A 14,531-nucleotide genomic window follows, 5' to 3' on the forward strand; every position below is an offset into this window, starting at 1 on the left:
CTATATGTTTCAGCTGGTACATATTAAGATAAATTCAATAGGCTAGTTTAAGGAATTTATTATTAGAAACATATTTTTGATTGACAGACAGGATAGGGGCCCCTTTGAGGTAAAAAAAAAAAAACCCATGGGAATAAAAGTGAATCTACGCCCCTGAGACAGACCCAGAGAGACTTGTTCTCCTCCAATCCACTCCTCCTCCTTCTGGACCACCGCCAAATCTTTCTCCCAGGTGAGATGATCTGGCAATGACCCCCTTCTCTCCTACAGAGCCAGAGTCAGTGACCACCTCTTACCAAAATTCCATATTTTTTATTATTCCAGGACATTTCTGGACAGGTGGAAGTAGGGAGAGGGAGAGAATCAGGGAGGATCTATTTTATTGTCTGTTAGGTAAAAGCAATCAACTGGCTCCACGACTGGTTTATTTCCTCACCCTCAATGAATTAATTTGATCAGATTGAAAATGTATTATGACAGTAATTAAGCTAACTTATATTATAAAAGTCCAATCACTTTCAAGACCTTGATTCAAAATCCAAGCACTTCCCCAACCGCTAAAACACATTAAAATTCAAACATATTTAAGGGTTTCAACTGTATGAATCATGGATGTTCCAATAATATGGCATAATTAAAAACATTGAGTCAGCATCTCTGAAATAACTCACAATTTGCACATTAAGGGAATTATATACATTTTAATACTCCTTGAACATTGACCAGGACCTGTTCCGGTACATCACTACTGCCTACATTTAAAAACATGTTCCCCTGAATTGGTAGAAGTATTCTCTTCAGATGAGGCCTCCTGCACCTGCGAAGAATACTGAGAACAGAGCAATATTTGGGAAAACACTGAACCAACCAAATTTAGAATCCTGTTTCTGTTCTGAGGCCATATTTCAAATCCTTCACAAATACGGCAGGTGATGCTTTTATGTGACATGTTGAGGGAGCAGGCAGATTGACCAGCCAAACAAAAGCGCAATGGCATGAAACCTCTGAAGACGTAAACATGGAGGAGAGAAATGCCAAAAGCCAGATGTGATTTGAGAAATCTGATGACAAGAAATAAGCTGTTATTTAACAACTTATGAAGCGTCTGAATTAGCATCCCATGTGTGCTTGTACAGTGCTGTAGCATTTCAACAAACAAAGGGGAACCGTAGATGTACATCACTAAGCCTTCAACTGAACAAAGTAGTAGTTCGTACTACTGTAATTGCATACAAGGCATAAATGGAATAAACATTTCGAATTAAATATTTGCCTGTGTGTCATTCCTGCGTGCTGTTGGCGAGGGCCGCTTCTCAATCGGCCTCCGAGTCTGGTTGTTAGACTCTACAGAGTCAGCTGACACATTGTCCTCATTGGGTTTATCTTTAGCTGGAGAGGCTTTAGCTTTGGTTTGAACCTGAGCAGGTTTGGCCTGTGAGTCACTAGCTACACCGCTAGCTACACCTCCAGCAGCAGCTCTCGCCATCTCCCGCCTGTCCTCTAGGACTTCTTCGTCTTCTGCGGTCGGAGGGTCACTCTCCTCCACGTCCGAGTGACCGTCTGGCCGCTCAGCGTCGGGCGCGCCCTCCCGCCTCTCCCAAGAGTCGGCCTCGTCCTCGCTGAAACGCTGGTCAGCATTCCGACCCAGTGTCTCCACAAAGACCCTCTTGGGCTCCTCTCGGACCCTGTTGGGCCTCCTCTGCCGGAGGTTCCTCTCCTGCCTGTCCTGGTGGGCTCGGCGTCTGGGCGTGTCGTGGGGCGTCCCCCCCCGCCAGCGGGTCATAGTCCGCTCCCATCAGCTGCGCAAACTGGGGCTGAGGCTGCTCCACGGCCGGGGGAGGGGGGTCTCTACGGCCCCCCATCAGAGGCCTTGTGATGCTGTGCTGGAACGCTGCCTGGACGCTGCCATCCAAGAACACCTGGGAACAGTGAACATGACTGAATGAGACCAAACGGTGAGATTGTACGACCATACCAGACTAATGACCATGTAACTGTACGAGGCTGTGTGTTGTGAATATGACTTGAGTGTGTTTCCATGAGTGCTGGTTCTCATGTTTCATTACCAGGATGGAGAGGACAATGGTGATGAGCACCGGGATCTGCAGGGTGATGGGCAGGTCCTTGAGGAGCGCTCTGAGGAACTCACTGATTCCCTGGCCAATGTGCTTCAGCGGCTCTGTGATGAAGGTGGTGATGGTGACAGAGATGGCCTGCACAGACAGTCAAGGAGAGATTTCACATCATGATTACAGTGACCAAAATTATCAGGGTTATCAGTGGTATCGTGGCATTGTTAAAATGTGCTGAAAATGACAAATAAATCAGACAGTGAAATCATTTCACCAAGTTTTATATTGAAAAACACAAATAAAATCAGCAGCACTATGCACTTTTTGCTTGCATAAATATTAAAATAATGCATCTGTTGCTAACTTTGGTTGATGCTGGTGTTGACTTTCGTTGTCTTTTATTTATTATGTCCTTATTCAGCTCTGCATTATGTTTTGATTTCAGTAAAAGACGGCACCCAATGTCTCACAAATACCACACAGTCCAGTGTCCCTTTTCCAGGTGTATTCTAAATGAATCTCTCCAACACGGGATTTGAGCGACAATCAAAAGCTGTTTATTACAGAAGGTTATAGCATACAAAAGACGGGGCGTTCCACCCCCCCCCCCCCCCCCCCCCCCCCTTCCCTGATCAGACTGGTCTGGTCTCTCCTGCAGCCCACGGCCTTGTAGCCAAGATAGCCTACGCCGCCTCGGCACCCAGGTCTCTATCTTACCACAACAATTGCTGTTGTCTATAGAATGTACCAACCATGGAATGTCATCTTTATCTCCGATGGGGGTGTATGTCTATGCGAAGGGAAAACTCCGGCCGACAACCACATTCAGGGGTCAACATCATAATTAGAAACAGCTAACAGGATCAGGTTAAACCACGACATTTCTCTGAAAAGGCCATTTTCATCACTGGACAATATTTACAATGAGTTTTTCAAAGCACTGTAATCAAACACGGCCAGTGTTTCCTGTGGAACTGATCTCTTGGTGTGGTGGTGTGTGAAAAAAAGAGTCCGATTTCAAAACCAAAGCGGGGGATCGGAGACTGCCCTTCTTCCTCCCTTGTTCCTCTCTCCTATCCCCTTCCTTCTCCTCTCTACTCTCTTGCGCTCCTCTGAACAACCTCTCTCTCCTCTTCTCTCTCAACTGTACCTTCACTCTGTGCCTGTGCCAAAGTCCTGTCCTCTCCTACCACAATCCCTGCCTCTGCCTAAGAAAAACAATTAACTGAAGAGTAGGCCTATAAAGATGGCTGGTAAAGTCCTAGAGCTTAAAATGTAATTAATTACATGTAACTGGACGGGATAAAACAGTAAACCCACACAGGCACTTAATAAATCATATGATTTATAGACATATTTTAATCAGATGTATTGTAAATTACCATTATAACAGCAGCTGTAGATTTTTTTTAAAGGTAAGCTAGTCTTTAAACATTCCTTAATAATTTGTTGCTCTTTCTGTTTCTGTGATTGGCACTTTTTAGGTGGCTGGAGGAACGTTAACGCAAGCTAGTGTAAACGGTCGCACAATCCATCAGGCAGCGCTGCGCCTGACTCGCACGAAAGTTGCAGAACCTAGGCTACTCGCGCTTGTGGTGTATGTCTCCTTGACAACGCTCGCTTGAAAGGCTGACTGACTGACAGACAGCAGCTCGTAGCACAAATGGAGCAGGCTCCGCTTCGGCTCAAACTGTACGTTCAGATAATGTTACGTAACGTTAGCAACACAAGGCCAATTTATCATATTCATTTTTTACTTGTCCGATCAGACAACTGCATGAGGCATTCCTCTTGCCCGAACAGAGTTTACTGGCAAAACTATTAGCCTAGGTAGCTTGCCTTGTTCCTTAAAGCAGTAGTAAAGGAAAAATGCAGCCCTGTTTTAAGGTTTCTTATGATCATATACAACGGCTTTAATGATCATTTAATCGCGATAAATGTAATCGCATTTTATCGTGGCTTATCATTATACCGGTTATCTTTACATCCCTACAGTCAAGGGTCCTCATACCACACACACACACACACACACACACACACACACACAATACCACCAACGGAGGCGCGCTACTCCTCCACTGCCCTTTCCCCATCCAGAGTGCCCGAGTGATGACAGCTAACCAGCCAGGTAACAAGTAAACGAAACGAGCCAACATATCGCCACGCAGATGAGCACCTGCCCCCCAAAATATCTGTGCACGCCACTGTTCATACTGACTCGATAGCTGTAGTTCCCCTGCCTAACAAGGAGCATTAGTATTTCACCTTGTAGAGATAGAACCAGTTCCATACGATGCTGATGAAGAAGCAGATGGCGAACACTCTCCTGAACTGGATGAACCAGGACACGGCCGACCACATCTCGCTGCAGATGATCACCACTATGATCAACACCACCACAAACACCTGGAACAGAGAGAGATGATGTCACACTGAAATATAAACAAAAGTATGTAGATTGATAATAACATCCCTCAATGCTAGGATTTTCTCCAAAGGTAGAATCTATACTATAATGGCATAAATGGTGGCGGTGGTGGAGGACCGCCGTCCACATGCGCTTCACTGTCTGGCCGCCAGAGGGCCCTGCCCTCATATTGAAACAACCATATCTTGACGTGGGATGGTCACAGAGACACGGAAGGAAAGAACTCAAAGCGGCAATTCGCTCTATTCACCTGGCAGCCATATTGGTCAGTCTGGGGTGCGGATGCGGAAGTGCCCGTTGACTTCAATGTTAAAAGTTCGCTGTAAAAACACTTCATGAACCGAAATAGTCAAAATAACAGGCTGAATACACTATCGGGGTTACAAACTCATCTGTTCTGGTCTGGTAATGATGAGTTTGTAACCCCGATAGTGTATTCAGCCTGTTATTTTGACTATTTTGTTTCTTGATGTGTTTTTACAGCAAACTTTTAACATTAACGGGCACTTCCGCATCCGCACCCCTCATTACATCAGGCTGACCAATATGGCAGCTGAGGTGAATAAGGCGAATGAGCACACAGAGCAAAAACAAAACTTTGAGAGAAGCCAGCTCCTTGTGTGGGGCTCCTAGAGACTCGGGGTTTGGACTGGCGTGTAGAGGGAGAGCCCGGAGAGCACCGCACCGCCCCCCACCGGCCTCCAGTCCGACCCGAGTGCACACACAGTAAACATGTTGCCCACCAATGACGGTTCACCCCTTTGTGTCAATGAAGCAGTGGAAGGAAGTGAAAAAATGTAAGAGTCCAAAAGAACCCAAACATTTCTGAAAACAATGGCAGACAAAAAATATATCTGATGCGAGAGAAAAGTTAAAATACAAGCACTTTATTTTTGACATTAGTTGCCTCCATGTATCAGTACCCTAATGTCACTGACCCTTTGATCAAAGATTAATACTGTATCATAATACATCTAGCTCAGCTGGCAGAGTCAAGAGGCAAGCCGATAACCAGGACATTCTTGTGAAACAAGCAACAATTAGAGTCCGTCCGCTTAGAGATCACAGGAGAGCGGGCGTGCTGCTCAAAGACACTCAGCCTGTATTGGCACAGCCTCAGGCGCGTAGCCTACTCTAGGGGACGCCTCAAGATCCTTCTCTGAGAATGCAAGCATAGGTGTTACTCCTAACATCCCCCCACAGACACCCAACCTATGGGTTTGACAAAAGCCTGACGGTTGATAGACGTATCAGCTCACCTAGAGGTATCAGCTCACCTAGAGAGGTATCAGCTCACCTAGAGGTATCAACTCACCTGGTGAAAACCCTGCTGGTCCTAGTATCAGTAAAACAAAAACAGTACACCATTCTCAGTGTCACTGTACTATACTGTAGTACACTAATGGCAATAGATTGTGTCCTATTGGTCCTGCATAGATACATTCAGACAAAGCAGTATGTGACCTAGGCAGGCGAGGGGCCGTTGTCTGTGTGGGCACTTGCCTTGCCTGTACTTTTGACTGAATGTGTCTGAATGTTTATCTATCAAGGACTGTCCATGGCCTTGGAAGTCTGATGGATGCTGGTCTCACCAGTAGCGTGTTTAGGGACTTTTGAGAAGGGGCGCACCTTAGCCCCAGGGTGACATCTCTTCTCCAGGTCTTTGGCAATGCCCTCACACAGCTCGAAGGCTTTCAGAGATTTTTCATAAACAGTTGCAGTTGAGCTGTTCAAGATTTTGGAATCTGAAGGTTTTCCAAAAGGGCTTTCTGGGCTGGTGCATATCAGCTCAAACATTCAGCTCAAACATTGTACTTTAACTTTTAAAGCTCAGCTGCAGTGCCTCTGGGGATGGCAGATGACTTCACAAGGCTGGTCAATAATGTGAGACTAGTCATCTGTTTTGGTGGTATTACATTACATTACATTACATTACAGTCATTTAGCAGACGCTTTTATCCAAAGCGACTAACAATAATTGCATTTAACGTAGGAAGAGCCAATGTACTACTACTTGCCAGAACTCACAAGTACATCCTCTTTCTAAAACAAACAAGTGACTAAGAGCATAATCTAGTGCTGAAGGCAAAGTGCAAGAATCACAGTCTAAAGTACAGTGCAATATAATATAATAAGTGCTTAGGTGGGAGGATTGTTGTAGTACTTCTTGAAGAGATGAGTTTTGAGCCTGCGACGAAAGATGGGCAGCGACTCTGCTGTCCTGACATCAGTGGGCAGCTCATTCCACCACTGCGGGGCCAGGACAGAGAAGAGCCGTGACCGTGTCGATCGACCGCAGGAGCCTCGGAGTGACGGGGCAACCAGTCGCCCTGAGGTAGCAGAGCGTAGTGGTCGGGAGGGGATGTAGGGTTTGACCATGGCCTGGAGGTAGGAGGGGGCTGTTCCTTTCATTGCCCTGTAGGTTAGCGCCAGAGTTTTAAACTGGATTCGAGCCGCTACAGGGAGCCAGTGTAGGGAACGGAGGAGGGAAGTTGTGTGGGAGAATTTGGGGTGGTTGAACACCAGGCGAGCAGCAGCTTTCTGGACAAGTTCCAGAGGTTTAATGGCTGACGCCGGTGCCCCCGCGAGGAGGGAGTTGCAGTAGTCCAGGCGGGAGATGACCAGGGCCTGGATGAGTACCTGCGCCGTTTCATTAGTGAGGAAAGGGCGAATCCTCCTGATGTTGTAGAGCATGAATCTGCAGGAACGTGTGACGGATGTGACATGTGAGGAAAATGACAGTTGGTCATCCAGGGTCACACCCAGATTCCTCGCAGTCCGAGTCGGGGTCACCACTGTGTCTTCAATGGTTTCTCTCTATGAGTTGAGACAGTCGGATAGATGAGGTTAGAGGGGTTACGGAGTCTGGGGGTGGTATTCTGGGTTTGGGCTGCAAATGCTCTCACAGACCGGGAGACAAGGTTGGGAAGATGAAGACGGTATAGTATAAACTAATTATACGTGGGTGCCCCGTGCACAGCTCGCTCAGTTCTTGGTGCAGGTGAAATCAGGATAATCCGATAATTCAAGTAGGAAGGAGTCACCGCGACACAAGGCTGGTAATTCCGTACTTTTATTAATTAAAAGAAACGAACAACGCGTTTCGCCTATGGCTTCACCAGGTCTCCACACCTTGGGAGAACAGATGACAAGATGGTCCTGAGACTGATGTGACCTTTTTCAATCCTGACCTGGTTCTGGAAGCTGAACGTTCTTTGTCTTCTTGTGTCTGATCTTTCTGATTATTAAGGAGATGCTACGATTCATCAGCAGTGTCATTTCGGGATAATTTTCCAAAAGTTTTTTAAGATATGAGTTTTGAGAAAATGAGCCATATTCGGCCACAAACCCCCATACACACAAAATAACTCCCTAGAGTACCTATCAGGTTATAAAATGTTTATTAAAAAAGGTTTATGAAAAAAACATACTGAAAAGTTGAAAATGCAGCTGTCCAGCCATCCAACCAACAGTCACCAACAAATACATTTCCATCCCAGTTTTTGTTCCATGTCTGGTGCACATTTCAAGTCTCGTCGTAATATGGGAGCTATATCGTGAGGGAATGGATGAAGGACTTAAACAAACTGTCGCCTTTCGGCTACAATCGTCGTTTTTTTGTCAATTGGGTCATTCATATGAATCGTGCAGATCCGGGGGACTTTTCCAAAAAGGGGGGTGGGGGATGAGGGGAGAGTGACTGCGTTTGATGCAGGCTAGAATAAACCTTATTGGATAATACTAACTGGTTAGCTTGGCATAGATATAAGTACAAACTTGGATGCTACAAGCTAAATGTTATAGAGTGGTGGGTCAATGCAGAACGTGAAATAGTAACTAACCACAGCAGACGAGGGTATAAATACACATCCTGTTGTTGGATGTAACGTTGCTTGATCTCCAGTTGAATACCGTAAACGTCATGTCAACAGCGTCCAACATCCATTCCAATTGCGCAAGTTTTCTCCCAGGATCTCCTCATACAGCGTTTTTTTATACAGCCCAAATATCTCCAAAGCTGCTGCTGCTGCTAATCGCTTATTAACGAAATCTCTGATCAGCTGTAGTTTGGATATTTTTGGGGTTTAAAATTAGGATAGAGAACACTACTAGTTGCCCCTCAAGCAGAAACGAAATGTCTTTCTTTCAAGGAATTCCAAAATAAAAGTCACGGAAAACAATTACACAACAAAAACACAACTTTTTTTTTTTTTTACTCACTTGGCATTGGTCCGAATCGTATACTGTATACTGAAGTATGAAGTCTACTGAATCTGATATATACAGAATAATATTTGGAGGGCCTATCAGTTAATAAGGGATAATAATGGGCAACCTTAATCTAAAAATATGCAAGCAAAGACAGTGTCATCATATCGATACAATAATATGGGTAAGACCATTCTAAGAGGATAAGTCGTTTTTTGTGGGTTTTTTCATAAATCGGTATTGGTATTGGCCGATCCTGAGGAAAATAATCGGTGATCGGTATCGGCCCAAAAAAATCAGACCGGAGCATCCCTAAAAGCTATCATGTCTCCCTGTCTCATTCTTTCCTGCATTTCAGGCAATGGAGGTTGGTTCTTTTTTTTTTGAGAGGCAACAGGGAGAATAATGTGTATAAAAGTAATTGTTTGGTTGCTTAAATAACTAACTTTTTATGAGATATCTGTTCTCTCTTTTTAGGGAAAAGGAAACATTGAAATTCTGATTAAAATGTTTCAACTGTGAATCTGGACATCTACATAATTGTATTTGGGGTTGTAATTGGGATAGATGTACTATGCGCTTCGCAAGAGCCATGTATCTACTCGCACACAGAAATTCTATTTCAAAACACTCCAAAAAGCGTCATTTGCATATTAAAATCACTAAAAATGTATTCCGGGGGAGGATGCCCTCGGACCCCCCTACCATAACTTGGTTTCGGATCCGTCACCTTTTTCACTCTCGGGAATTTGCAGGTCTGATTGTAAGGACTATATATTGGAGCATTTGCACTGAATTTGATTATTCAATTGAGAATAGTATTCAAAAAGAAAAGGGCAGGAGTGCTTGAAAGTTCAGACAGGTGTGATGAAGGTACTATTTGATCGGGAACAAAAAAGATCAGTCCGCTTCCATTGTATCCACCAAGATACTATATAGCTCAAACTCGTAAATCACCTGTTTGATTGTTATAATGTGAACTGAACACAGCGTTACAATGTAGGCCTTTTCCTATAGTTTTTTCAAAAGCCTTTGGATCTGCCTATTAGACTAGAACGCAGCTCCAGATTTCGAGCGCTAAAACATAGCCCCAGCAGTATCCCGAGGCCTCTGGGTTCGAGCTTCCTTTTGGCTGCGGTAGTGTCATTGCTAGGCACAAATGTAGGTGAAAGCGCAGAAAAATGCAGTAGTGTAATCCAGGCCTAAGAAACCAGGTCCATTCCAACTTCCACGACAGGTCTTTCTCTTTATTCAACTCCCTCCTCCTTAATCTATCGCTTCTTCAATAGGTGGTGGTGAACCTGAGAGGAGAGAGAAAGAGGGAATGAGAAAGAGAGAGAGAAAGAGTCGGGGGGGGGGGGGGGGATTGGCTTTGTGGAAACTCTTGTACTGTACATGTACTGTTCTGTATGTGTAGTTGTACCGTATGTCTAGTTCAGTGGCGGCTGGTGACAAAAAAAAAAAAAAAAAAAAGGAGGACAGGAGGAAGAGAGGTGAACCGCCCATGGGCACCGGGGGGCACTTTCCCTCAGTCAGTTATTATTTGAAATTTCAGCTTTAAAATGCTTTAAAAATATCAAATTTAGCATATTAAAAACTGAATAACATTTTCTTTAACTACATGCAGCATTTGTTTATCATGTTCATGATAAAATATTACAAAAGAATAAAACATTGTAAGCAATAGTTGTTGTAATGGATTGTACTCTTCTCTAAAGAGAGAAAATAATTGATATTGGTGAGGTGCTGGAGAGGTTAGGTGATATATGAAAAATGTTTTTGATTAGGGGACACTGAAGTGTGCTGGCTCTAACTGTTTGGTGGCAAATAGATTTGACAACTGGACAATGGAATACCTTGCACAGCAAATGCAGTATCCAACAGTTCGCTCATGGCTAGCTAGCAATGGTACAGCTATGGGATTAGCTCATTTGGGTTGCTGTCAATGCTGCCACTCTTATGTTGCTATAGCCTTCAATTATCAGAACAATATGAACATTCAGTTAAAAGTTTTCCATCCACCCATCCATCACTGGGTGTGGAATAAGCACCGCAAAGCAATCATTTCTCACGCAAGCAGGAGCCAGGCTGTTCAGTGGATTTATCCGATCCGGTGTTGCGACCCAGTCTCTAGAAATATTTTGGACGAGTTGCTGACAGTTTGCACCTCCAGACAATCTGCGCGCCTGCCTATGCTTTAGCCTGACGTGCACCTCATAGCCGTACAGTAGCTTACGTTTACAGCTATAGCCTGCCAGTGGAACTGTCGTGTTCAGATGGCTCTAGCTCAAAAAGTATTTATGTCAGCTTAGATATTTAGATGGCTAGAAGCAAGACAAATAGACGAACAGTTTGATGTATAATATGTCCCATAATACTTTCGGATGCATTATATTATGGAACTACGAACCCACAAAAAGTATCCTATGGCACAGGGAAGAGAAACAGACATCAACGCCGACTCAATCGGCCTTCACTGTGGTAAATCTGGAATCTGGAATGTGATTGGACTAACAAAATGCCAATCATTAAATCCTGTTCAGAGTACTGTCCTCCCTTGTGATAAATTTTCAGCGTTTTGGCCAATCACAAATTAGCATGAAAAAATGGCATTACATTGATAGACCCCTAAAGGACACGTCCAAGGGAGGAATTCCTCCCTTCCATAGATATCTATGGGTCCTCCAGCTGCATGTTATAGATGTCACTGTTGGAGCTTTAGAATTTCAATAATGGGTTTTTATCCATAGGGAAAACCTGCTTTATGAACAAACTGGGATAATATGAAATATTAATGATAAATAAATAAATTAATATATTTATATTTTAATCCCTCTCTCCTCTCCAAAAACTGAGGACTGTCCTCCCCTACCTTAATGGACGAGCCTCCGCTGGTCTAGTTGCCCTTCAGGGACAATAAAGATGTTCAGAATATAAACTAATGATTTTCAGATCATAAAAGTGAATTTTATATCAAATTGATATCAAACACACACACATAAACACTATTGCTTACAAAGATGGGGTCCTTGTTGAGGCAGACTTCAGTGAACTCTGTGTAGCTCTTGGATGAACTGCATGAACACGCTTGTGTTTCTTTAAGTTTCCCGAGATAGTGAAGTTCTTTCCACACTGGTCACAGTGGTAAGGATTCTCTCCTGAATGAACACGCTGGTGTTCCTTTAAGCTGCCTGACCCGCTGAAGTTCTTTCCACACTTGTAACAGTGGTATGGCTTCTCTCCTGTATGAACACGCTGGTGTATCTTTAAGCTTCCTGACTCCCTGAAGTTCTTTCCACACTGGTCACAGTGGTATGGCTTCTCTCCTGAATGAACACGCTGGTGTTTCTTTAAGCTTCCTGCAATAGAGAAGTTCTTTCCACACTGGTCACAGTGGTAAGGCTTCTCTCCTGAATGAACACGCTGGTGTTCCTTTAAGCTTCCTGACCCGCTGAAGTTCTTTCCACACTTGTAACAGTGGTATGGCTTCTCTCCTGTATGAACACGCTGGTGTATCTTTAAGCTTCCTGCAATAGAGAAGTTCTTTCCACACTGGTCACAGTGGTAAGGTTTCTCTCCTGAATGAACACGCTGGTGTTTCTTTAAGCTTCCTGACCCGCTGAAGTTCTTTCCACACTTGTAACAGTGGTATGGCTTCTCTCCTGTATGAACACGCTGGTGTATCTTTAAGCTTCTTGACTGAGTGAAGTTCTTTCCACACTGGTCACACTGGTACGGCTTCTCTCCTGTATGAACACGCTGGTGTATCTTTAAGCTTCTTGACTGAGTGAAGTTCTTTCCACACTGGTCACAGTGGTATGACTTCTCTCCTGAATGAACACGCTGGTGTATCTTTAACTTTCCTGCTGTAGTGAAATTCTTTCCACACTGGTCACACTGGTATGGCTTTTCTCCTGTATGAACACGCTGGTGTATCTTTAAGCTTCCTGACACGCTGAAGTTCTTTCCACACTGTTCACACTGGTATGGCTTCTCTCCTGAATGAACACGCTGGTGTATCTTTAACTTTCCTGCTGTAGTGAAATTCTTTCCACACTGGTCACACTGGTATGGCTTTTCTCCTGTATGAACACGCTGGTGTATCTTTAAGTTTATTGACTGAGTGAAGTACTTTCCACACTGGTCACAGTGGTATGGCTTCTCTCCTGAATGAACACGCTGGTGTATCTTTAACATTCCTGCTGTAGTGAAATTCTTTCCACATTGGTCACAGTGGTATGGCTTCTCTATATGAACATGCTGGTGCATCTTTAAGCTTCCTGACTCCCTGAAGTTCTTTCCACACTGGTCACAGTGGTATGACTTCTCTCCTGTATGAACACGTTGGTGTATCTTTAAGTGTCCTGACTGAGTGAAGTTTTTTCCACACTGGTCACAGTGGTATGGCTTCTCTCCTGCATGAAGACGCTGGTGTATCTAACTTTCCTGACTACCTGAAGTTCCTCCCACCCTGGTCACAGTGGTATGGCTTCTCTCCTGTATGAACACGCTGGTGTGTCCTGAGATAAGCCTTTAGCCTGAAGTCCTTCCCACACTGGTCACAGTGGTACGATCTTGGCTTGTCAATGTCTCTCTGCTTCTGGCCGGGAGCTGCGGTGAGTGGGGTGTTGGACGTGGTGATAGGGAGTGATCAAGAGGAGCAGGAGGAGAGAGTCTCTGGTCTGATCTCTCTGTTCCTTAGCAGAGAGATGTAGAGGTTGTGATGGCTCCTCTTGATGTGATTGTGGAGTAAGATCTTGGGAGAATTGGCACATCACTTCTGGGATTGAGAGTGAAAGAGAGAGAAACAAACATTAAAAAGGATTATCACACGTAGTACAAGTTCAAATACTGTATAGAGTGTTTATATGGAGCTAGTGGGGGGGGGGGGGGGGGGGGCGGCACAACCACACGACAACTTCAGATTGTGGACGCGAGAGAAAGATATGCAAGAGGTTCCTCTGGCTGAGCTCGAATGAGGGAAAGCAACAGAGAGAGAGAGGTGACAAAAAGAAAAGGAGAGAGGAGAGAAAACATGTAATACGTTGAAGCCCACGGTGTTAACTTAGTTAGCTAGAATAAGCTAGCTAGAACTGCTTAACTTTAGTCAAGCTACCATGTTCCATGGCAACTAAGCGCATTCCACTCTGTTCATAGCTAGCGTGCCTGCGTAATATTGGCAATTTGCATGTCTCATAACAGCAATTTGCACAGGCGCCATTGCAGTGCATCACATACTGTCCCCTGTATCTTGCATCCATGAGTGTACTGAATTTCACACTGTATGCCCACGTCTTGCCTGCTGGCTGGCACCATGGGAAAAATACAGAGGAGAGCTTTAAGGAAAGAAGAAGAAAGAAGTAGATGAGAGAGAGAGATGGAGAAGACAGAGGGAAGGAGAGTCGAGGACAGCTACCTCTAGCGGTGCCCTTTTTCTCCCAGAATTAGTCGAAGGAGATGCTCTTGTATCTGTACTCCTGTCCGTACCAGACCAGCAGCTCCTCCCCGACAGCCAGCAGCCGACAGCCAGCGAAACAGGATCCCTCCACGGTACTGAAATGCTACCAGGTTCTGCTCTTCCTTACAGTTCACATACCTACAAGAAAGGGGGGATGTTTTCATTAAAACAAACTGGTGAGGGAGGGAAAGATGGGAGGAAGGAAGGATGAAGGAGGAGAGGGAGGGAGAAAAAGTGGGTGAGATGTAGGGTCTGACTGTATGGAGGGAGGGAGGAAAACTTTCAAGACTGGAGAGGTGGTTTATTTTGAGTCGGAGCAGCATAATAGATTCTGGAAATCTGAGAAATGAGCATGTGTTCATAT

At 44.6% G+C, this 14,531-nt stretch overlaps 1 protein-coding gene across 1 annotated transcript in view; it reads right to left on the reverse strand.

The window, feature by feature from the left end:
* Positions 1-797: 797 nt before the first annotated feature.
* Positions 798-14,531, reverse strand: part of LOC311307327 (chloride channel CLIC-like protein 1) — a gene marked incomplete at both ends in the record, with an annotated part of 167,715 nt that continues 153,981 nt past the window's right edge. Inside the window, 4 exons of the mRNA XM_084436122.1 lie at positions 798-829; positions 1,465-1,627; positions 1,722-1,919; positions 2,067-2,213. Of these exons, the coding sequence (XP_084292248.1) occupies positions 798-829; positions 1,465-1,627; positions 1,722-1,919; positions 2,067-2,213 (540 nt within the window). The remainder of the gene's footprint in view (positions 830-1,464; positions 1,628-1,721; positions 1,920-2,066; positions 2,214-14,531) is intronic.

This window comes from Borostomias antarcticus, assembly GCF_949987555.1.
Source record: "Borostomias antarcticus genome assembly, chromosome: 3".
NCBI lineage: Eukaryota > Metazoa > Chordata > Actinopteri > Stomiiformes > Stomiidae > Borostomias > Borostomias antarcticus.